Raw genomic sequence first — 25,964 nt, forward strand, 5'->3', positions numbered from 1 at the left:
TATTACAGCAAATTTATAGCAGACTTCAGTGAGTTAGCAGCATCTTTAAGAAAGCTAGCATGCAAAAATGTCACATGGTCATGGTTAGAACATCATCAGAAGGCATTTGAAGACCTTAAGCAGAAAATTACTACCCCACCTACGTCAAGATACTATGATGTCTACAAACCAGTTATTCTTTCCTGTGATGCTTCAAAATTTGGCCTAGGTGTAGTCATACTTCAAGAGGGCAGACCAGTAGCCTATGCATCTAGAACACTTACCCAAACTGAGATGCAGTATGCTCAAATTGAGAAAGAGCTTTTGGATGTAGTATTTGCATGGTCCAAGTTTCATGGTTATATTTATGATCAAGCTATTCAGACTGAAACTGATCATCAACCTCTAGTTACTATTCAAAAGTCTATGCATTCTGCTCTAGTGAGATTACAAAGAATATTGCTCAAATTACAAAAGTACAGTTTTAAATTGGGCTATTCTAAAGGCAAGTTGCTTTATCTGGCTGATACTTTATCCAGATCTCCTAGAAATAAAACAGAACAGCTTAATACTGAAACTTTTGACTTTGATGTGACATCAGTACATAATTTTTCTACCACTAGACTTGATGAGTTAAGAGATCACACTCAGACTGATCCAGTTTCACAAACGCTCAATCATTATATTAATGTTGGATGGCTGTCAAAGCATTCACCTGAGGCGCAAGTGTATTTTCCTTACAGAGAAGAATTGTTGACGGAAGATGGCATTATTTTCAAAGGTCCTAAAGTTGTTGCTCCTGCTTCCTTACAACAATATGTGCAGATTATGCATTGTGGTCACTCAGGATCCACATACACTAAGAGAAGAGCAAGAGAATTAGTATTTTGGACTTCATTACCAAAAGACATTGATAGAGTTCCTTCTTCTTGTTCAGTATGCAGTAGTACTAAACCACATTTGCAAAGAGAACCACTTCAGCTACATCCAATTCCTGAGCTACCTTCATCTACTGTAGCAACTGATATCTTTGAGTGGAACAATCAACACTACTTAGTTTTGGTAGACTATTATTCAAATTGGTTTGAGATTGATCTTCTACCAAACTTACGTTAAACTAATGTTATTACTAAGCTGAAATGTCATTTCTCAGTTCATGGTAGTCCACAAACACTTTTTTCTGACAATGGTACACAGTTCACTATCCAATTGTTTCAGAAATTTACAAAAGAATGGGACTTTGTACATGTCACTACTAGTCCTGATTATCCTCAGTCCAGTGATCTAGCTGCACGAGCAGTACACAGTGCAAAGCAATTAGTTAAAAGATCAAAGCATGACAACACCAATGTATTCTTGAATTTACTTAATCTCAGAAACATAACCCATGATGATATTCTTGGCTCACCTACTCAAAGACTACTATTCAGGCAAACTAGAACTACACTACCTATTTCCTCAAGTTTGTTGCAGCCTAAAAACAGATAAATGTTGAAAGGACTCCAGTTGCAACTAAACACCTTCAAAAATTTTTAAAAGTGGTGTAACAGCTATTTGCACTGTGATACTTGTCACCCCCAATTTCAAAAAAGAAACCTAGTGAAAGGTCAGGCTGTTGGGATAGCTAGGATAACATCTGGCCAGAATGAACTGGGAACAGAATTAAATAAGCTTAAAGAAATGTTCACTAACGGGCTATCCTAGTGAACTGGTCACCAAAATTTTGGAGGACGTTCTCAAAGGACGGGGTGCAAAATACACCCCACTTTTGGGGGTGGGACTTGATACAGAAAACAATCAGGATTCAGAAAAAGAGTTTGATAAAGCATTTATTACAGAGTTTAACCATTTTACCAAACCTTTGACTGATATAGTACAAGCTAATTGGAGCATTTTTAAAATCAGTAAAGATCTAAGTGAAATAGTGAGCGACAAGCCGAGGTTCACCTACAGGATAGATAAGAATGTTAAGAAGCTCCTTGAGGGTGATCGACTCAAAAATGGGGAAGTGAGAAGGGGGACAACACCTTGTGGAGCATGCAACTTTTGTTCCTACATCACTGGTACACAAAATCTAACCGTAGAAAATGGACTGCAGAGTAAAATCTATTTCAAAAAAGGTAATTGTGCAACCTCAAAACTGGTATATTTAGCAAAATGTGGGGGCTGCCCATGTTTTTACATAGGCAAACCTGAGAGGGCACTCAAAAATAGAATTTATGAGCAACTTTACAACATAAGAACAAGAATAGAAACTAGTGCCTTGTATAAACACTCATGTGAGTGCATCAAATTTGGGGGCTTCAAGTTTGGTATCTTGGATGTAGTGAAAAAGAACCCAAGAGGAGATGATTGGAAATTACCATTAATAAAAAAGGAGTTGATATGGCAACTTAGGTTAAAAGCCACCTTCCCCCTGAGTCTGAATGAATATGTATCTGTTAATCCCATTTTAAGAGAAGGGGCAGCTATTGTAGGATGAATGGAGGCTTAAGTAATATGTTTTGGTTCTGTAATTCTTGGTACTATATGTATAAATGAAAATTTCATATATTATTTTAACTTTTTAAATTTGTGGAAAAGGTTATGACACTTAAGCTTGGTAAACAGTTTTTTATTAACACTATATTTATAATGTGAAAGGCTGTTTTATATGACATGTACTGCAAGGGGTTAATTAAGGAGGGTATTTAAGGAAGTGATGTGGATGGCATTGTTTGTTTGATGAAGTGTCCGTGGTGAGATGAAAGCCCTCATGTTATTTTACTGGCTTTTTATATTGTAATAAATTCTTGAAGCTGTTTAGTTGTGACTGGAGTCCTTTCAACATTTATTTCTTTTCAGTTATTTTACTTTGGATATATTTTTTGTTGCAGCCTAACCCAAGAACAATAAAACCATCAAGTTCAATTGTTTAAAAAGTGTAATAATTAGAAATCAAGTTATGACAGACAGATTACTTCATCCATTGAGGAAAGGAGAGATGGTATGAATCCAGGCAATGAAAGGTTTTGATCAAGTAGGACAGATTACGTGCATCTGGGCAGAGCCAAGATCTTACTTGGTAAATTCCAAAGGAGTGGAGTATAGGAGGGATCTCAAACATCTTCTTCCTGTACCAGAACCACCATCATCATTGCAATCACAACATTGTATCGGTGATGCAAACTCTAAATTAGAGATGAGTCGGACACTGTTACCAGACCAGAATGGGCTCAAAAGTCTGATTCTGTTCCAGAAAGTGATTCAAACATTCCACAGGTCAAACATTTTGCAGAAACTGTCCCAGTTGCTAAATCTAATTCCCAGTTTTATGTCACACGATATGGATGAGTGTCTAAACCAAGTGTGAAGTACACAGCAGTGTGGACTTGACTGCATTTACTTATAAACTTATAAACATATACTTACTTAACATTATATAATGCATGTCTGTAGATTGTCTGTGATTTCTGCATGCCAAACAGTCTCATAACAATTGTATGGTCTATTTCTCAAAGAAGGAGGCTGTAGATCAGAGTATAAAATATGTGTGCTTGTACCCCTAAGAAGCATATAACTCGCACACGTGCACAACCTTAGTGCCATTTTGAAAGAGCAGCTAGGGATTAAGCATGCATGATCATAGTCATTAATTGTATATAAGTTACTTAAGTTACAGTCTATAGTCAACAATAGTAATGTGTTTGTATATAATAAAGCTGCCTGAACAGAACCCATGAAGATTTGTTTATTCTGGTCCTAACATGAAAGTGATGGAAGGTAATTAAGTATTGGGCATGAGGTTAATCAGTAAGTAATTAAATACTGGGAATGAGGTTAGTAAGCAAGTAATTAATTACTGAGCATGAGGTTAGTAAGTAGTAACTAATATTGGGCATGAGGTTAGTCAGTAAGTAAATACTCAGCATGAGGTTAGTAAGTAAGTAATTGAATACTGAGCTTGAGGTTAATAAGTAGCAATTAAATACTGGGCATGAGGTTAGTAAGTAATTAAATACTGAGCATGAGGTTAGTCAGTTGTAATTAAATACTGAGCATGAGGTTAGTAAGTAAGTAAAATACTTGAGCATGAGGTTAGTAAGTAATTGAATACTGAGCGTGAGGTTAGTAAGTGGTAATTAAATACTGGGCATGAAGTTAGTAAGTAGTAATTAAATACTGGGCATGAGGTTAGTCAGTAGTAATTAAATACTGGGCGCATAAGGTTAGTAAGTAAGTAAATATTGAGCATGAGGTTAGTAAGTAAATACTGAGCATGATGTTAGTAATTAAATAATTGAATACTGAGCTTGAGGTTAGTAAGTAATTAAATACTGGGCATGAGGTTAGTAAGTAGTAATTAAATACTGGGCATGAAGTTAGTCAGTAGTAATTAAATACTGGGCATGAGGTTAGTAAGTAAGTAAATACTGAGCATGAAGTTAGTAAGTAAGTAATTAAATACTGAGCTTGAGGTTTGTCAGTAGTAATTAAATACTGAGCTTTAGGTTTGTCAGTAGTAATTAAATACTGGGCATGAGGTTAGAGTAATAATTAAATACTGAGCTTGAGGTTTGTCAGTAGTAATTAAATACTGGGCATGAGGTTAGAGTAGTAATTAAATACTGAGCTTCAGGTTTGTCAGTAGTAATTAAATACTGGGCATGAGGTTAGTCAGTAGTAATTAAATGCTGGGTATGAGGTTAGTAAGCAAGTAAATACCGAGCATGAGGTTAGTAAGTAAATAATTAAATACTGAGCTTGAGGTTTGTCAGTAGTAATTAAATACTGAGCTTGAGGTTTGTCAGTAGTAATTAAATACTGGGCATGAGGTTAGAGTAGTAATTAAATACTGAGCTTGAGGTTAGTAAGTAATTAAATGCTGAGTATGAGGGTAGTAAGTAGTAATTAAATATTGTGCATGAGGTTAGTACGTAAGTATTGAAGAGAGATGTGAGGTTAGTGCATAATGTGTCATGGTAACCTGTGAGCTTGTTATAGACTTACTCCATTAAGCCCTGAAACCTTGAACATGATGAAGTATTTATAAAGCTACAAACATAAGTATAAAACCTGCTTTGTTATCTGTAAAACTGCAATACATTATGTATGGTGATGTCTCATCACATTGTGTAAATTTGTTCAATGTATAATTCTACTTTTCCTCATTTCTTGTGTCTCAAGTCTAAACACAGAATAGTACCAGACATTAGAATATTGCTTAATTGTGCAGTTTTTGATTTTACATTTACAGAGAGTATCATTTGGACGACTGCTCAGCCATCTGACCTAAGCTACCTTCCAGGATCGCCAGCCAAGCCCCTCATTACTGATGTCACCAAGAATAGCGTTACACTGATATGGCAGCAGAATACTCCTAATGGCGGGGACACTGTGTCATTGTATATCATTGAAGCATTTAGGTATGATATGCACTTGTACAAGGTGTATGCCGGGTATGGCAGCAACAGGCAAATATTCATACATTCTTATATTTTAACAGCTTATGGACCATTAGTAAAAGGAAGTTGAAATGATTTTGTATGTAGAACTAACTCGCATTATTTTACCATGACAGGAAACGAGGAACTGCACATTTCTGGTTTTAAACTGTAGATTGCATGTAGTCAATTATTAATAAAAGACAGAGGATTCAAAATCATAAACTAAAGAGTTCCTCCACATTGCACAGTTTAGCTCTATCAGAAGTAAATTTTGGTCACTGGAAGGCTTAGTGTTATGTCTGTAGCACTGATACCTGGAGTCCTAAAAAGATCTGTTTTGATCATGGAAGCCATATGACTTGGGGCAAAAAAAAATGTGAATAAAGTATACATCTTTTACTATAGAATATCAAACATTGTATTAATGCAGGTTAGAACCATTCTTTAAGGTTGGTCATAAGGAAATCTTAATTATAAGGCAATGCTGGGGATCAAAATTTTATGGCTGTAAAATAATTTGATTTTGCTGTTTAAAAAGTGAGTGATAGTGATGAGTATTTTTAGCTTAACTTGTTGCAGCATGCATTTCTCAACACTCCCTGGTTTTAGATCAATTTTTCTTTTCTGTCTCAGAGACAGTGATTTCTGGCAAATTGGACGGTATTATAGTCCTAAATAATGTCATTTATTAAAGTTCCAGACTTGCTGTTCTTTCAAAAATGCATTGTACCTTTCAACTGTCCCTGATTTTGCAGAATATTTCAGATTTTGGCTCATATTTGCCATATTCCTCTAAAAAGTTTAGATTTTTGGTAAATACTAGATTACAGTTGGTAATTAATGCCAGACTTTAGAGTTTCGCATTTATTGTTCGGAATGCATGCTGATGCAAAACCTGTTGCTCTATTTAAGTAAACTAGAGTAACATTTAAAATTATTCTTGATTTAGGACCCCCATTATTTTTGGCTTTGTCCAAAACTGTCAAGGAAGAAAGTTGAGAGGTACAAAATTCATGCTAATGAAAATCTTGTTATATAAGCTATCTAAGCAGATAAGAGCAATGCTTTAGGAATGGGCCTTATTTGGGGCCTTTGTCCATTGTTATTTCTGTCTTTGCTCCTAATTCTCGAATTTCAAGGCTGATATCTCTTTGTTGCATTAATACTGCCTGCTGAGTCACAATCCAAGCTGCATAGTTTTCCAAAAACCGTCAGTGATCTATGAGGAGCAGTTTTTTTATTATCATCATGTGACTATAATATACAGACTGATGGAGAGGACTGTAGCCCAGTCGTGGTCTTGAAGCATTGTTAGCTGTGTTTTCTTTAATAAAAGTCAACAGACGTGTGCCACGAAAACATATTAATAGTGGCAAGGTGAAAAAAATATTATCAGTAAAATTTGAAAGACATATACAGCTGTTTATAGAGATGTATATTTGTATATAAAGGATAAAGGATTAAATAAATGTTATTTTATTTTCCAATTTTATATTCCTAGCCAATCAGCTGGTGGCACTTGGCAGACGGTGGCAAGCAATGTGAAAGTGGAGAAGCATACAGTGACTGGATTAAACCCCAATACTGTCTATCTTTTCCTTGTCCGAGCCATGAACTCTTACGGAGTGAGTGACCCCAGCCCCGTTTCTGAACCTGTCCGCACACAAGGTTTGTATTGTAGTATTAGGAATGTTTTCAGATATGAATGACTTTAATTTGACAACTTTGCTGATCATAGGTAGTGCCCAAGCTAATCATGGCCAGTACAGTGCACTGATACACTGTGTGAGTGAGAACAATGAGCTAAGACACGCAAACAAATGTTATTGGCAGAGTGTAGAACTGTCACCTGGAAAACCAGAAAGAATCTTTATGATTGGCAGCACCAAACAGAAATGAGGAGTCTAACCTGACATGTGTGTGCCTTCCTGGAAGCATCTGTGCAAGTGATGTTAGATGTTACCCTTTCATTGGGTGGCTGAGTGTTTCTGGGAAAGAAGCCATTATCTTACTATCGGTACTATTCTGTCTATGAAGTAGAAGTTCTACTGTTAGTCCTTCTGATGCTGGATTTCCCTACTGAAAAGTACCCCCTGAAATGCTGCTTCAGTACTCCAGTGGAATGACTACAGGGACAGTATACTGGAACACTGGAAGCATAGTACAGCCTGGCATGTTGCATCAGAATAGGGCATGTCAAAATGTTTGTAGTTAAGCTATTCCTTTTACAACACAGAACTGAAATTATGCAGCTCCTGTCTGAAGGGTATGACTGTGCAACAAATGTAAAATTCTGCAGAAAGAATTGCAGTCTGTGGGCTTGAGGTGGGTTACTGACAGTGAATAGATGAAGTTACGTTATTTATTTAGCTATTGGTAGATCAATTTGAAGATAACGGCAGTTTTTATTTTAAGGTGGACAGTTACAGACTGCATGCCATTTAATATTCAGGTGATGGTGTGGTTATGATCTCATTTATGGTTTTTATCCAGTAACCAAACTTACTGCATCCCTAGAATAATTTCACATTTGGCCAAGAGTGTACTTCTCCAGCTGCAACCATATGTAGATGAGTATGAAAAAGGAGTCATGTCAACCAAGGAGGAGCCATGGGAAGTTTTCCATAGGTCATGAAGAAGAACCTGTGGAGAGAGACACAGGCAGAGGGAGAGAGAGAGAGAGAGAATAAAAAAGGCAACAGCTTTGCTGCCAATCAGAAACACTATTTATGGTTTCCCAGGAGACAGGTATGCACTCTGCCAATATCATTTATTTGTGATTGTTGTCAGGGATGCTGCTACTGTTTAAGGAGCCATGACACATAAATCCAAACCAATGTGTCCTGACCTGACACTGTGTTGGTGTCCCCATCATGCATGCATGACAAATCCAAACCAGCATGTGGTCTGAAGTCAACACTATGTCAATATCCCCATCATGTGCCCATGACACACAGATCCAATGTGGCATGTTGTCTGTCTCTGAGACTGTGTTGGCATCCTCATTATGCACCCATGATGCACAGATCCAAACCAGCATGTGGTCTGAAGTCATTACTATGTCGGTATTCCCATCATGTGCCCATGACACATAAATCCAAACCAGCATGGAGTCTGAAGTCAGCACTATATCGATATCCCCATCATTTGCCCGTGATGCATAAATCCAAACCAGCATCTGGCCTGAAGTCAGCACTATGTCAATATCCCCATCATATGCCCATGACACACAGATCCAATCTGGCATGTGGTCTGTCTCTGAGACTGTGTTGGCATCCTCATTGTGCACCCATGATGCACAGATCCAAACCAGCATGTGACACATATATACAAACCAGCATGGAGTCTAAAGTCAGCACTATGTCGGTATCCCTATCATGTGCCCATGACGCATAAATCCAACCGCATGGAGTCTGAAGTCAGCACTATGTCGATATCCCCATCATGTGCCCGTGACACACAAATCCAAACCAGGATGTGGTCTGAAGTCAGCACTCTGTCGGTATCCCCATCATGTGCCCATGACGCATAAATCCAAACCAGCATGGAGTCTGAAGTCAGCACTATGTCGATATCCCCATCATGTGCCCATGACGCATAAATCCAAACCAGCATGGAGTCTGAAGTCAGCACTATGTCGATATCCCCATCATGTGCCCATGATGCATAAATCCAAACCAGCATCTGGCCTGAAGTCAGCACTATGTCGGTATCCCTATCATGTGCCCATGACGCATAAATCCAAACCAGCATGGAGTCTGAAGTTAGCACTATGTCGATATCCCCATCATGTGCCCATGATGCATAAATCCAAACCAGCATCTGGCCTGAAGTCAGCACTATGTCGGTATCCCTATCATGTGCCCATGACACATAAATCCAAACCAGCATGGAGTCTGAAGTCAGCACTATGTCGATATCCCCATCATGTGCCCATGACACATAAATCCAAACCAGCATGGAGTCTGAAGTCAGCACTATGTCAATATCCACATCATGTGCCCGTGACACATAAATCCAAACCAGCATATGGTTTGGAGGCACAAACTGTGCTGGTTCTCCCATAATGCATGTACCTACTGAGGAAATAGAAGAGGAGACTAGCAGCTGTGAGAAAGAAACATAGAAGCATAGCTGCCTCATCTAGTGCCCTGTGTCAGTACCATGAACCAGCGTACCACCCCAAAGCTCTTCAAGTGAAACGCAAAAAAAAGAAAGAGACACTTACCTGTGTTAAGCTGCTAATTACAGGTACATCCATACCACCTCCCACTCTACTATTGAAGAGCCAGATGTTCCTTCTACTGGCACAACAACCAGGTTTCCAGATGCAAGATCCGCCCCAGCATTTCAGGTCCTGTTTCTGTACCCATACATTTTACTAAAAAAAAAAAAATAATAATTTTTTCAAACTGTAGCAAACTGCTTGCTACAGTTTATAGCCTTCCTGCACAAAGTGCTATAGAGCTCATGTTTTTGTTTAAAAAAAATCATCTTCTAAACTGTAGCAAGCAGTTTGTCCAGTTTATACCATACAGAGAGTACAGAGAGTACTACAGTGCTCAGGGTTGACTGCAACTGCCGTACTAGCTTTTAAAAGCCAGTATTGCGTTAAGGAGAGATTGGCTGATAGTGTTCCCCCCAGATACTTTGCCTCTGGGACAGACTCCCCTCTCACTCCATCCTAGCTACATTACTGAGGTGACACTCCCCACTGTAGTGCGATCTTGTGGTTTATATATATATATATATATATATATATATATATATATATATATATATATATATATGTATAGCAGAGTTCTGGTCCAGCAAAGTGAAACACATTTTTGCAGGGCCTCTTACACCCCTGCTACTTATATATACTAACTCTAAAAGCTCACTACAGTGGGGAAAAGGTGTATTTCCTTATCCCCACTGTGCTGTGCTTCAGTAAACTGATTTTTCCGAAAGTGCACTTTCGGTTAAGTGCACTTTTCCTAAAGTGGGTCTCGGGTTCCTCTTATTCAAAGAAGTGAGTTTTCATTCAAGAGAAGTAGACCCATATATATATATATATATATATATATATATATATATATATATATATATATAAAAACTGTGGGGGGTGTGGAGTGTGTAGACTCACATGTGTGTGTATGAGGGCATACCCATGCAAAAAAAAAAAGTATCTTTAAACATTTTTGAATTACACTTCTTGATTTGGAAAATTTGATGAAGCAAAATTAATTTTTGGGTGACTCAAGGGAACACAGAGAAAGCAAGTGGGGACAGTTTATGGCAGCTGTACTAAAAACAAGCATGCTTTCATTGTGGAAAGGCATCACACAAATACAGTAATTGTTGACTTAAACAAAAGATTGTAAAAAATGTTACCACATGTGTATGTTCAGCTAGGAAGCTGGTAGTGTTTAATGGTGATTACATGGGCCCAAGCAGCAAGCCGCACCTGTGAATGGTATGAATGATAGACAGTGACACAGATTTAGGGACACAGGAGTGTAATCAGGGTGCTGCTTAAAGAACCTACATCTAGTGTTATACAGGGTGATTGAAGAGAATCAGAACATGATATGGATCACCTCAGAGACAGAAGCGAATGAGCTAAAAATGCAGCTAGCTGCAAAGGTGATATTGTACAGAATTTCCATTACTAGTTATAAGAAAATGCTTCTAAATGTACTATTATAAGAAATACCACATATTTAAATATGTGTATTTATTTGTATTAAATGCATAAACTAGGTAGGTTCACTGCTCAAATGACCTTTTTAGCCATGACATGGGTCATCAGTGGTGGCAAATAATGTCCTAGTACCTTTATATGTAGTATATTTAGATTGTCTGTATTAAAAGTTGTGAACAGCCTTAGCTTGGTTGGTTTGTGTTATGATAGAAAGAGTACTAAGCAAGGCATAAAATCAATATTAACTGTAGCAAACTTACAAAAACAGGTAGTTAATCACTGTATACACATAAGCATACTATTTATATTAAATGTAGTGATTTTAGAGCTCAGCTAGTCCCTAAAAATAAAATCATCGTTTCTGTGTCCTGCAACACTAAAGTGCTGGTGTTTGATTTGTATGTACTAAACAATAGAAGACCAAAATTGTTTAATAGGATACGGATATGGAAAACTTAACTAAAAGCATTATTCCATCCAAATTGTATATATTAGTTATCACCAAATGGCATGAACAATTAATTCTACATGTAAAAATTGTGTTGTGTCTATTGGCAGATACAGAACAAATTTCACCAAAACAATGGGAACATTGAAGGATGCAAAGTCAAAGACTGCTCTAGAAAAATGCCATCCCATTTCATTAAACTATCACGATAAGCTGTAGGCCTTTAGTCTTAAGTTAGAACTGAGTAAAACAGAAAATGCAGTAATATTAACGAGAGTAGAATGGAGAGACAAAGCTACAACCATTATACTGCAATAAGTAGGGAAAAAGTAGTATCCAGTTCCATGGAGACTAGGCATTTTAATATCATCAACAGGGAGAAATGTTATTAGCAAGTGTGAACCAGACATAGAATTCCAAAGGGAATAGTTGGAGTTTTTGATATGTACTCATAATTTATTGAACAGAGGAAGACAATATCGTAGATCAAGAAGTTTATACATGAGAGTATTTAGAAGTTAGGCCCTGTCAGTTACTGTTAGCCATTTTACTTTACTAAGACTATGGCAATGGAGTTCAGTTTTATTGGGCAAATGAATGAAACAGAGAATCTGATTTTCAACTTTTTGATCCTGAGTGCCATTTTGTGAAGATCTTTGGCTAATAACGGGCAGACCATATTCAAACCTTGGAAGAAGAACATTAATGGCTTTGACTTGCTGAGCTTTTTCATTAAAGATCTGAGTGATTCTGTAGGATAGCCTTGGGCTAAACCTTTGTGAATTTGGGTTTAGACATGTTTTTAGAGGAGAGAACTTGGTTAGAGGTAAGGCCATTTGTCAGATGCCTCCCTCATCTAGCCACAGATGGGTTAGTACGAATGTCATGAGCCTGACTCCATATCCTAAATCTGACAGCACAAGTCAGATAGTTTTCTTTCTGTAAATCAAAACACACTACATGACCCAATAGCATCATACCTGCAGCATTACTCCTAATCTCGAACATGAAATCACATCAACTCATTTCTTGATCCTGTTTCACCCATTCATCAAATTTCTAATATACTCAGCTGTTGTCCTCAGTATTATAACTCCCATTTGTCTGCCTCATTTCACCTGTAACTACATTTCACCTTCAGGACTCTTAGTATCACTAGTTTGTCTCGTTCATGTATTGCATTGCCTCAGGATGCCCCAGAATTCACCCCATTTCCCTTTACTCACATGCCATCCTCAAGATTCCTATTTCCATTTAATTTTCCTGTTTTGACTCTGTACTGCACCTGTCACCCTTTCATCTAGTTTCACATGTACTTACCTGTCAATCTCAGTACTCTTAGCTTACCTTCATTCTTTTTCACCTCCCTGTCACACTCACTGTTCCTAATCTGATTTTTTCATCCCATTTCACGCATTCTTATCTGTTACCCTCAAGACTCCTACATATGTCAATACATCCCATTTCACATATACTCACTTTCTCCCATCCCTTCATACCAGTTTACTTCTACTCAGCTGTCGCTCTCAGGACTCCTAGTCTGATCCCGTCTTCCCAATTTACCCATCTGTAACTGTCACCGTACTTCTACAAATATCACATGTACTCACCAGTCACCCTCAGTACCCCTTCTCCATTTCCTTCACACCATTTCACGTGTACCTACCTACTCCTTCTCCCATCCCCCTCATTCAGTCTTGTATATATTCAGCTGTCGCCCTCAGGTTTCCTGCTGTCATTCCTGCATACTTTTTCACCCCTAGTGCTTCTGCTTCATTTCTTTCACCCACATGATTTTATCTCCCCAAGACTCCTACTCCCACCCTTCATCTTTTCTAATCTATATTTATTTATTTATTATTTATTTTATTTTGTATTTGTTTACCGGGAAAGGCTGACTGGACACACGTCCTTTTCCAGCTGAGGTCCGGGGAGAAAAGCTGCACATGAAAAACAGATAATAATGTGCAATTTTACAGGTACAGAAGAATAACACTATACATTTTACATCAATAAATCTAGGATAATAACACTATAAGTTGTACAAAACTAAAACTAGGATAAAAATGGTACAATATACAGGTAGAGAGAAGAAACACCTTAAACAGTGCAATCAAAATAGCATTCAGTATGATGATATTATAATAATATAAAGTATGCACCGCGTGCCTGTACGTAGAAGAAACGGTAACTGTTGAGAGGAAGAGAGAAGAATGAGACTTGCAAGATAAAGAGAAGTCTGCTGCCTGAGAACAAGAGAGGAGTGATTACCCTGGGTGAGCAAGAAGGTGATGGAATTAGACTAGCCAGGAGACTCACAGGTACATACACACTTAACGTGTAGCTGTATTTTTAGAGATTTCTTAAACTGAGCTAGGACGTTATGGCTGATACATTAGTAGACAGAGTGTTCCATTTCGTAGCTATAAGATTTGAATAGTGAGAGGCTCCTGTAGAGTTATTGGTTTTAGTGACTTGAAGGAGAGGTTTATTATCGGAATGTAGGACCCTTGTACTAGCACAAGAATGTATTAGGTTTTGTAATGCGGGGCTTTATCAGGGTAGTAGAGAATCATACGGCTTAGTATAAGCTGGTTGTAAACTAGTGGATGGGTAAGTTCAAGCCAGTTGAGTTGTTTAAGGGCTAAGCAGTGGTGTGTTTGATGTCGGCTATTGGTGGTGAACTTTGCAATTTTGTTATTGCAGGCATCAAGTTTAACTATATCTGATTTTCAAAGGGTGCTGCGGTAGCGTTGTCGCCTCGCAGTTAGACGTTGCCCGTTCAATTCTCAGTTAGAGCGTCTTTTGTGTGATGACATACGTGAATGGACATTCCTTCGTTGAAGGTTGTGTGTTAGGCCCAGCAAGCCAGCATGTAAAAATCTACTGCCAATCATTAGCGGACCGGAGTTCCGCTGTGGCGACTCCTAAAAGCCGAAAGACACAAACACAAACAAGGTGAGGATAGGGGAGGCATATAGAAGTGTGGAGATAAGATGTGTTTGTGATATTTTAGCCCTGTTGCTGTTTGTAAGGAATTGTTTATTTCTATATAGTCCCTCCATTTTTTTAATTACTTTCTTTATAGTGAATGAAATGTGAGAGTCAAACTTCATGTTGAAGTCTATCTCAACTGCTAGAAATTTAGTGTGAGTGGCAAGAGAGATAGTTGTTTTACTGTTAGAAATGATAGTAAATGTGGATATGGGAGTGGAATGATTAGCAGGCTGGAATATGAGAAGTTTGGTTTTATTGGGGTTTAGTATTAGTTGAGAGTTGGTAAGCCATCCTTCTACAGAAAGGAAAGAGGCCTGTGTTTGTAGTTGCAGTTCTTGGAGGGAAGGAGGGAGAACAGATAAGTGTTGAGTCAGCAGCATATTAGATAACTGAGATGTGTAGAGAAGAATGGAGGTTGTTAGTGAATAAAGAGAAAAGTAAAGGACCAAGGATGGAGCCTTGGGGAACACTCAGTGTGACTGGTAATAGAATGAGTTCTTGCCTCCACTGAACTGCTTGCTGCCTACCTGTTAAATAACTTTGAAACCAGGTAATGGAGGGTTTGCTAAGATTCAGTTCTCAGAGGGATTTAATGAGTTTGTTGTGGTTAATTATGTCAAATGCCTTGGAAGAGGTCAAGAAATATAGCAGGCACATAGTTACTATTATTTCTATGGTTGTTTGCCATATGAATGAATGACATAAAGGCTGTTGTGGTGCTGTGATAAGGCCTGAAGCCATGTTGAGTATTTGTGAATTTGTGAGAAGGTTGTGGTTGTTGAGGTAATCCATGATTCGTGAGTGTATACACCTCTCCAGTATTTTGGACAGAGGTGAGAGTATTGCTGTAGGCCAATAAATGGTTACCTCTTTTGGGTTACCCCCTTTGTGCAGTGGAATAATGTTAAGAAATTTTCCATATCTCAGGGACAAGATTTTCAGATATAGAACAATTGATAAGAATGGATACTGGGTATGAAATTGCATCAGCAGCTATTTTCAAAAATTCAGATGGGAGTTTATCAGCGGTATCCTCATTGCATCAGTAGAGACAGGATGGAAGGTAAAGCCATTGTTTTTAGTATGGCAGTTGGGTGGTTGGCTGGAGGATGGATGGCTTTGAGTATTTGCTAGTGCAAGAATGGATTCAGTGAAGAATTTGTTGAAATAGGTGGCAGCACTGAGTTGCAGTATCAGTTACAGTTGGAAGGGGGAGTACCTGATTTTTCAGGAAGGAGAATCTTAATGGCTGTCGAATTTGTTGGGGTCATTTTGATATTTAGCTTGTATATTGTAGTACTAGCTACTTTTGTCTATTTTGATACGTTTCTTTGATTTGTTACAAAGTTCAAGATATGACTGTATGGCATCCAGTTTTGTGCCAGTGGGCCCAAGCTTTATCTCTGGATTTCAACAGGGAGAGATCTAGTTTCTTAACTCATCCAGGGTGCATAGTTGGATTTGACTCTGATAGTTCTGGGAGCAGCGTGGAAGTTTAAGATATCTAAGAAAGAAGAGCTGAAGTACTGAACAGCTTTCTCAAGGTTGAGGTTTTTAAGAGGAGTCCAGTTACATCCTTTTAGTGCATTAATAAAGCTAGGTGGATTTAAGTTTTTCTTGTTTCTTATCTGCTAATTGGTGGGCTTTTCCTGATATGAGTGATATCTTATTACAAATGTAGGTAAGTTGTCACTCAGGCTGTCAGAGTGGCATGCTGGTTGACAGATAAGATTTGGTCTGTTGTCAGAATCAAGTCAAGTATTGACTATTTCTTGGCGGATTTGTCAATTCTAGTAGGGGACTAGATGAGTTCAGAGAATCCATGGAGGTTGCTGAAGTTGATGGGAGAACTCAATTTACAGGTTGACCAGTCAATGTTGAAGTCCCCTAAGATGATGGTTTCATGTTAGAGGAACTTAGAGGCCCAGTCAAGTAAGGTCTCCAGGGTGGGTAAATTGTTGACAAGTGGTATATAGCAACCAGTTATATTGACCCTTTTTCTGGGGTTAATTTTTAATTTTGCAATTATAATTTCTGCATTGCCTAAGATAGGTGTTAATATATCTACGTTTTCTACACTTAGCTGATTTTTAAATAGTAAAGCTACTCCACCTCCTTTTTTAGTTGCACGATCTTTACGTTCATGTGTTCATAGGTAGGCACTAGGCTATTGGCCCTAGGGCCTATATAAGCCTAGCCAAATGGTACCCTGGCTTTCGCCACCCAAAAAAATTATTTTCCTGTGCCCCTGTCAAGCAGAGCCACAGAAGTGATCCCCAGGGTAAATTTCCTATCTTCCATCCAGTCATCAAGATGTTTCTTGAAGAGTGCTAATGAGGAGCTTTTTTTGATATAGATAGGTAGTTTGCTCCAGAGTATGGGAAGTCTCTGGGACAGGAATTTATCCCTCCAGCATGTTCTGTTTATTGTGGTGACAAGGTTTAGGTCCCTAGAGCATGTAGCTCAGAGGCATTGGGATTTCTAAGTGGAACATGTCCAACAGCTTTGGGTTTGACATAGCTTTGTATGTTAGGCAGAGATCGCCTCTGAGTAGGCGATATGCGACAGAGTAAAGCTGGAGTTTTTTGAGATGGTCTGTGTAGGGCATCTGTTTGAGGCTGGTAATCCTCTTTGTGAGGTATTTCTGCGGCCTTTCCAGTTGTTGTAGATGTCTTGTGAGGTACATACCAAAAGGGACATTGTACTCTATAATGGGTCTAATGAGTGATGAGTAGAGGGGAACAATGACCTCTTTTGTCCTGGATGAGAAACCTTTTGAGATGATATGTGCCATAAAGAAGGATTTCCTGACTACTATGGTGATGTGATTATCAAAGGAGAGACTACTGTCCACCTGTGTCCCAAGGTCTCTTATCACACTTTTGGTGTAGACTACAGCCTATGTGGTAGTTCATGGGTACAGAGTTTTTACCAAAAGGGATGACAGTGCACTTTTTGGCACTGAGCTTGAGGCCATGGCTTTGACACCAGGCATTTGTCTCGGTGAGGCCCTTTTGTAGGATGTCCACATCGTTAGGAGTTTTGATTATGGCTCCTAGTTTGCAGTCATCTGTGAACTTTGTTAGCCAAAGACCTTCTGTGTTAGCTTGTACTTTAGAGAAGTAGATACCAAACAGGAGAGGACCCAGGACTGAACCCTGTGGTACTCCACTTGTCACTGGTCTGAAGTTGGATTTAGAGTCTGCTACTTTCACAGTGTGGGTTCTGTCAGTGAGCCAGTTGGCAACCCATCTTGTGACATAGGGATTTATACCTAGTTTAGTGAGTTTGTCTATAATTCCAGAGTGGGGGATGGTGGTGAAAGCCTTGGCGAGATCTAGGTAGGCTGTGTGAACCACCTTACCCTCATCTACGGCTTTGGTGACCTCTTCAAAGAAGTCTATCAGGTTTAGGAGACATGATCTGCCTTTTACAAACCCGAGCTGGGTAGGGTCCAGATTTTGGAGATTATCAATATCATTGTTTATAAGTTCCATGATGATACGCTCCATAGCCTTGCAGACCAGGTTCGTCAGGCTAATGGGGCAGTAATTCCCGGGGTCTGTGGTGGCTCCCCCTTTGTGGAGTGGGATAACCATTGCTGTGCGCCATTCAGTGGGCACAAAGCCCGAGGTGAGGCTATGATTGAACATGGTACTTAGGTGGAGTGCCAGTTTGTTCTGCACTTCATGTAAAACACAGCCTGGGATGTTGCCAGGTCCCATGGATGCTGTATTCTTGGCTTTGGAGAGTGTGTTTTTTACCTGTGCAGCCATGATTACAGGTACTTTGCTTTATTCCGGTATAGAGATGGGCCCATTAGGGGTGATAGAGGGTAAAGTTAGCACTGAACCTATCTGCGAGGATGTTGGCAATATCAGTTGGTTCTGTATATTTAGTGCCATTGCCCTGTAACTCAGAGCAGATCTAAGTGTTGCCATTGAGATTCTTGACATAGCTATAGAATGCTTTGTGGCTGTCTTTAGAATCAGTGGCGATTTTTTTTTCATAACTAGCTTTGGAGGATTTTATGAGGGATCTCAGCTTCTTACTGAGGCTGACCACGGAGTTCCTCCAATCATAGGATTTTACTCTTTTTTGCAACAGTTTCTTTCTTCTGTTGTAGAGTTTGTTTATGGCAGGGGACCACCAGATTGGCTTCTTTTTTGTGGAGGATAGCATCTTGGTTCTGTTTGCATGATCCATGCACTCATGTAAGTGCTTATAAAGTGCATTTGTATAGGATTCAGCAGTCGTACCTCTATTGTCTGTCAGCATGGGTGTCATGACGTTTGCCACTTCTGTCTTAAGAAGCTTGAAGTTGGCTTTGGAGAAATTTTTTACAGTGGTTTCCCTAATGGGGGTTGGGGGTGGGATGTTGATGTTTAGGGTGATTAGCTTGTGGTCAGATCTCACCGAGGAATTGACCTCTGGTGTGGAACACCGGTTGCCCATGTTGGTAATGACCACGTCTAGGATATTGCTGCCCCTGGTGGGGGTGTGGATAAGTTGATCCAAGGCGTTGGAATTTATGAATTTCAGAAAGTGTTAAGCACAAGTGTTGGTACATGAGTAGTTTTCCCAGTGGTGGGGTAGTTGAAATCGCCCATTATTAGTGTGTTAGGTTGTATCCTAATATTTTCCAGTGTATCAAGAAATGAGGAGTGGGAATCCTGGGGCATGGTGGGGGAATCTGTATCAAGCTACAATTTGGATTGTGGTCTTTCCCAGAGTTAGTTACACTTGGATAATCTCGGATGCATTATGCTGTGCAACTAGCCTGGAGGTGTGGATGTCCTTAATGAATATGGACACACCTCCGCCTTTAATGTTTCAGTCCAGGTTAGGTGGCTGAAAGGTGTGATATGAATTATAGCCTGGTAATGCAGGGGTGCTCTCTGGAGCCTTGTACCAGGTGCACAGATGTCGATGTTCTCCATTTTAAGGGGTGCCGCGAGTCAGTGCATTTTGAGGTTTAGACTTCTAGCATTAAGTGGCATTACCCTCAGATTTTGCTTGCTTGTACCTGTTAAGCTGGTGAATTTGTCATTTGAACCTTGCCTAAAAAAGGCACTATAGAGGTGGCAAGAGCCTTAGCCGGAATCCCAAGGGCAACAGGTGCAGGCCATCTCTGGCAAATCATCATGGTTTTTCGATCATGTCATCCCAGGCAGACAGATACTGGATCCCCTTAGAATGGCACCAGAAGCTTAGCCAATTGTTGAAGTCAATCATTCTGTCCTTGTACTGCGGTATCATTCTGGGTGATGGCAGGATGGTACTCAGGGCTAGGGTCATACCTGTCTGGGCTGCAAGATCGGACAGCTTCTCCATGTCTTTTTTCATGTAGTCCAGGGAGGTACATCTCAGGTCATTCACACCATCATGGACAATGACAGAGTTATATTTGTACTTGTTGTATCAACAAAATATGATAGTACACAAGTAACCGCATACGTAAGATATTATAGCCTGGTGGTAGAATTTCATTGTTGGAAATGTCAGGTTTATCCCAAGTTTCATTTAATAATACTAAGTCTGGTAAGTATAGAGAAAGATTAGTATGAAGATCATGGACTTTTTTGCTAATGCTTCTAATATTCATATTTAGTATGAGCAGGTCATTAGCTTATCTAGGAAGTTGGAATATGTCGTGTGATGGATTATGGTTAGTCAGGTGGATATTGTTATCAGATAGTCTGGGATTAGGATGTATGTTTTCCCTAGAGAGAGAGTCTGGGTGCAATGTCCGCTTTGGTTCTTATGAGGTTAGTTGTGTACTATATTTTGTTGATAGTTTATTGTTATGGTGGGAGGATGAAACAGGTTTGAGGGTATAAGGTTAGATGTTTGTGTGTGTAGGACAGATGGGATAATGGAGAGGGTGAGAGGTGTGGAGGTAATGATGTGAGTGGCAGAGGTGGCATGATGAGGTAGTGTGTCAGGTAGATTGTTATGATATGAAGTAATGTGGGCAAGGAATATAAGGATTGTCAGTACTATTAATTATATAGAAATATTTATGTGGAACATGTTAATTAATGAAGTAAGTGAAGTAGTTGTTTGAGGTTTTTTTAATTTTATTTAGGCTTTAGTAGGGTGTGGTGTTAGCTAATATTGGTTTTAATGGCAGATATTGATGTTTTCCCACTTTTCTGAACTAGAATAGTCCAGTCTTCAGATTTTGCTGATCTCTGGGCTTTGTCTTAGTTCCTGTGCTGTCCATATCCTTATTCGGATAAGAGGAAGCTTCTTTGTTCACCAGTGGGAGTGGGGAGCACTGAGCAACCTATTTGCCCCTAGAGGATTGGTTCCAGCCCAGCAACTTGTAGTTTATTGGCCATTTTGGGTCAATTCCTGGTTCTTTTCAACCCCCTGCTGTAAAGCCCATTTTTGCGTGCTTTTTCACTTTTAAAACACTCAGCACAGCTCCTAGTGGTGTCCTGCAGAGTTCTACAAGCAGCAGAGAGTGAAAGAATGACTTTCCTGGATTTATAAGTATTTTTTCTGGCTTTCGCTTAAATTACTGCATCTCGACTGCATTTCGCTTAAAAAACAGCTCTGCATATTGTTTTTACTGTACTTGTGTTGAATTTATACTGTTAGCACTTTAAAAAGTTATTTTTTGTTTAATTTAATTGTTAGGCTAACACACTCAAGTGCGCTAGCCGTTTTATAGCATTTACTGTTTGTTACTGTATCTTTTTCTCCTTTCTCTGTAAAAAAAGAAAAAAAAAATATATCCTTGTTTTCCCACTTTTCTGAACTAGAATAGTCCAGTCTTCAGATTTTGCTGATCTCTGGGCTTTGTCTTAGTTCCTGTGCTATCCATATCCTTATTTGGATAAGAGAAGCTTCTTTGTTCACCAGTGGGAGTGGGGAGCACTGAGCAACCTATTTGTCCCGAGAGGATTGGTTCCAGCCCAGCAACTTGTAGTTTATTGGCCATTTTGGGTCAATTCCTGGCTCTTTTCAACCCCCTGCTATAAAGCCCGCTTTTACGCACTTTTTCACTTGTAAAAGACTCAGCACAGCTCCTCGTGGTGTCCTGCAGAGTTCTACAAGCAGCAGAGAGTGAAAGAGTGACTTTCCTGGATTTATAAGTATTTTTTCTGGCTTTCGCTTAAATTACTGCATCTCGACTGCATTTTGCTTAAAAAAACAGCTCTGCATATTGTTTTTATTGTACTTGTGTTGAATTTATACTGTTAGCACTTTAAAAAGTTATTTTTTGTTTAATTTAATTGTTAGGCTAACACACTCAAGTGCGCTAGCCGTTTTATAGCATTTACTGTTTGTTACTGTATCTTTTTCTCCTTTCTCTGTAAAAAAAGAAAAAAAAACAAAAAATCCTTGTTTTCCCGCTTTTCTGAACTAGAATACTCCAGTCTTCAGATTTTTCTGATCTCTGGGCTTTGCCTTAGTTCCTGTGCTATCCATATCCTTATTTTGATAAGAGGAAGCTTCTTTGTTCACCAGTGGGAGTGGTGAGCACTGAGCAACCTATTTTTCCCTAGAGGATTGGTTCCAGCCCAGCAACTTGTAGTTTATTGGCCATTTTGGGTCAATTCCTGGCTCTTTTCAACCCCCTGCTATAAAGCCCGTATTTGCGCGCTTTAGCGCGAATTAGAGCGAAGTTGCTAATAGAGCAGCAGCGGGCAGCGCCGGTTAATCAAGTTTAAACTATTTCTGGCTCCGTAAAGTCTGCTCTTCAATTTTTCCCTTAGAACTGTTCTACTTGCAATCTAAACAGCCTATACTCTATCTGAAAAGCTCAGCACTTGCTCCTAAAGCATTTTTTATACAGGTAAAGCACTCTTAAACAATAGAAAGTACTTCATTCGCCTAAATTTCCTTGAGTACCCATTTCCCTATAGATCCTTTCTGACTCAATTACACAGCAATCTTTTTCACTATTTCTAGCATGTCGAAGGGTCAGTTGCTGGCATCCTCTCCTCAGCTGGTGAATCTGGGAATCTTGAGGCAATGTTACAATTGCCTCATGTACACAGACAACCCTCTCCTCCTCCCAACAAATACAAATATATGCGAGAGATGCAACTATATAGCCAAACTGGAGGCTGAGCTCTCTCAATTCAGTACTGGCAAGACCAGTCAGGAGGAGAAGGTAACCATGCACACCACAAACCCAGTCTCACATAGAACTATTACAGCTGCAATCCAAACACATAAACAGACAAAAACATACTCAGAGGCGCTGATTAAAAATCTACCAAAACAACAGAGGCCTCCAAAGCAGACACCCAAGCAACCGCCACCTCAAGACATAGCACATGCAACACATAGTTCACAAAGTCAGTGTGCTAAACGGTCACAGCCCTTAAGGCCAAACAACATGCCAGACACACTTGTAATAGGTGACTCCATAGTCAGACACACTGACGTCCCACTCACCAGACTGAACAAGGAAAAGGTCACAGTAAGCTGCCTGTCGGGAGCTAGAATCCGCCACATAACACAAGCACTCAGGTCACTCCACAGCAAGTACAAATATAACTCAGTCATTGTACATGCCGGTGTGAACGACCTGAGACGTACCTCCCTGGACTACATGAAAAGAGACATAGAGGAGCTCTCTGATTATGTAGCCCAGGCTGGTATGACCCTGACCCTGAGCAGCATCTTACCCTTACCAAGAATGATGCCACAGTACAAAGACAAAATGATCAGTTTTAACAATTGGCTTAATTACTGGTGTCATTCTAAGGGGATCCAATGTCTGTCTGCTTGGGATGACATGCTTGACAAGCCACGCTGCTTCACAAGGGATGGCTTGCACCTGTCTCCCCTGGGCTTCCGGATATTGGCCAAGGCTCTTGCCACCCCCATAGTGCCTTTTTTAGGCAAGGCTCAAATGACAAACCTACCTCCCTAGAAAACACAAGTGGAAAAAAACTAAGGGTAATGCTGCTCAATGCCAGACGTCTAAACCTCAAGATGCATGTCCTCGAAGCCCTCCTCAGTATGGAGAACATCGATGTCTGTGCAGTGACTGAAACCTGGTTCAAGGCTCCTGAGAGCACCCCAGCACTATCAGGTTTTACCTCATATCATGCTTTCCGGCACCAAAACTTGGACCAAACCACAAAAGGAGGGGGAGTATCCATATTCATCAAAGATACCCACACCTCCAGGTTAGTGGCAACGCATGAAGCATCAGAGACCATCCAGGTGCAACTAACCATAGGCAAAACTGCCTTACAATTTGTAGCATGCTACAGACCACCCTCTCAAACTCAGGAATCCCGCACAGCCTTCCTGAAGACACTGGAGAGTATGAATGTCTCTCCAAATGCCATCATATTGGGAGACTTCAACTACCCAAACATAGACTGGGAACATTACTCAAGCCCCAGCACCCTAGTCCAAAGGTTCCTAGAATTCATAAACTCAAATGCAATGGAACAACTAGTCACCATTCCCACGAGAGGAGACAATATACTAGACCTGATCATCACAAACATGGGGACAAAATGCTCCACACCGGAAGTATATCCCTCTTTGGTAAGATCAGACCATAAATTAATCTCACTGGAAATCCACATCCTGCCCCCACCCCCTGCACAAAAGACCACAGTGAAGAACTTCTCAAAAGCCAACTTCACACTTCTTAAGACTGAAGTGGTATCCTTCAAGGCCCCTGGGCCAGTGGAAACCACAACCCACACTGCTGAATCCTTTGCAAATGCCTTCTACAGGCACCTTCAAGAATGCATGGATCATGCAATCCCAAATAAAACCAAGACCCATTCCCCCAAAGGCAGGCGCCCGGTCTGGTGGACCCCAGCCATAAACAAACTTTACAACAGGAGGAGGAAGCTACTACATGACAGAGCAAAATCCCTAAAAGGGAAGGCATCTCTTATCAGTACTAGCAAAAAACTACGATCACTCATAAAATCATCCAAGGCCAACTTTGAGAGAAGAATCGCAAAAGACACAAAAGACAATCACAAGGCCTTCTTTAGCTATGTTAGAAACCTGGGTGGAAACTCCCAGATATGCTCAGAGTTAATCCAAAATGACACAAAATACAGTGAACCCACTGACATTGCCAACATTCTGGCAGACAGGTTCAGTGCAACGTTCTCCTCCCCCCCCCCCCAAAAGGAGAGATAACTATCCCAACAGAGTGTAGCCTCCCTAACATCTCAGATGCCCAGGTGAGAGCCGCCGTCTCTAAAGCTAAAAACACAACATCAATGGGACCGGATGGTGTCCCGGGCTGTGTGCTACATGAACTCCAAGAGGAACTAAACCCACACATAAGGCTGCTGTTTAATCTTAGCCTTACTACAGTATACGTACCCAAAGAGTGGTGTATGGCAACAGTGGTCCCACTTCACAAAGGCAGTGCTTCTACGGACCCTGGAAATTACCGCCCAATAAGCTTGACGAGCCTGGTCTGCAAAGCTATGGAGAGGATCATTATGGAACTCATAAACAAAGACATTGGGGACCTACAGACATTGGATCCTACCCAATTTGGCTTTGTCAAGGGCAGATCCTGCCTTTTGAACTTGGTCGACTTTTTTGAAGCAGTCAATAAGGCCATTGATGAGGGTAAGGCAGTTCACACAGCCTACCTTGACCTTGCAAAAGCCTTTGACACAATACCCCACTCGGGCATCATAGACAAACTCACCAGCTTAAATGTAAACCCATATGTCACAAGATGGGTTGCAAACTGGCTCAAGGACAGAACCCACAGGGTCAGAGTTGCTGGAGCTATGTCCGACTCTAATCCAGTCACAAGCGGTGTCCCACAGGGCTCAATCCTGGGACCCCTCTTGTTCGGCATTTATTTATCCGAGGTACAGGCAAACATAGGAGGATTGTGGCTGACAAAGTTCGCAGATGACTGCAAACTGGGCGCCATAATTGATACTCCAGCGGACACAAACATCCTTCAGAGAGGCCTCATAGAAACGGATAATTGGTGCCAGAGCCATGACCTTAAGCTGAACGCCAAAAAATGTATAGTCATACCCTTTGGGAAAAACAAGGTACCCACAAATTACCACATAGGTGGTAATCCATTAAGTACGGAAGAGGTAATCAGGGACCTAGGGACCCAGGTTGACAGTAACCTCTCATTTGACACTCACATTGCCAAAGTGGTTAGGAAGACCTTCTATATTGCCCACCTTATCATGAAGGGTTTCACATCTAGATCAAGAGAGGTCATTGTGCCCCTGTACTCTTCTCTTATCAGGCCAATGATTGAGTACAATGCCCCATTTGGGATGTATCTTACCCGACACCTGCAGCAGTTGGAAAGACCCCAAAAGTTCCTCACCAAGAGGATAAAGGGTCTTAAACATATGTCATATGCTGCCCAACTGAAAAAACTCCAGCTCTATTCAGTCACATACCGCCTACTCAGAGGTGATCTGTGCCTGACGTA

At 40.1% G+C, this 25,964-nt stretch overlaps 1 protein-coding gene across 4 annotated transcripts in view; it reads left to right on the forward strand.

Moving 5' to 3' along the window:
* Positions 1–25,964, forward strand: part of ROBO3 (roundabout guidance receptor 3) — a 2,447,731-nt gene that overhangs the window by 1,999,386 nt on the left and 422,381 nt on the right. For all 4 annotated transcript variants that reach the window (XM_044081188.1, XM_044081190.1, XM_044081189.1 and 1 more), the window contains 2 exons: positions 5,216–5,384; positions 6,907–7,073. In XM_044081188.1, coding sequence (XP_043937123.1) covers positions 5,216–5,384; positions 6,907–7,073 — 336 coding nt within the window. The remainder of the gene's footprint in view (positions 1–5,215; positions 5,385–6,906; positions 7,074–25,964) is intronic.

This window comes from Protopterus annectens, chromosome 8.part0 (genome assembly GCF_019279795.1).
Source record: "Protopterus annectens isolate FY-2018-M chromosome 8.part0, PAN1.0, whole genome shotgun sequence".
Classification (NCBI taxonomy): Eukaryota; Metazoa; Chordata; order Ceratodontiformes; family Protopteridae; genus Protopterus; species Protopterus annectens.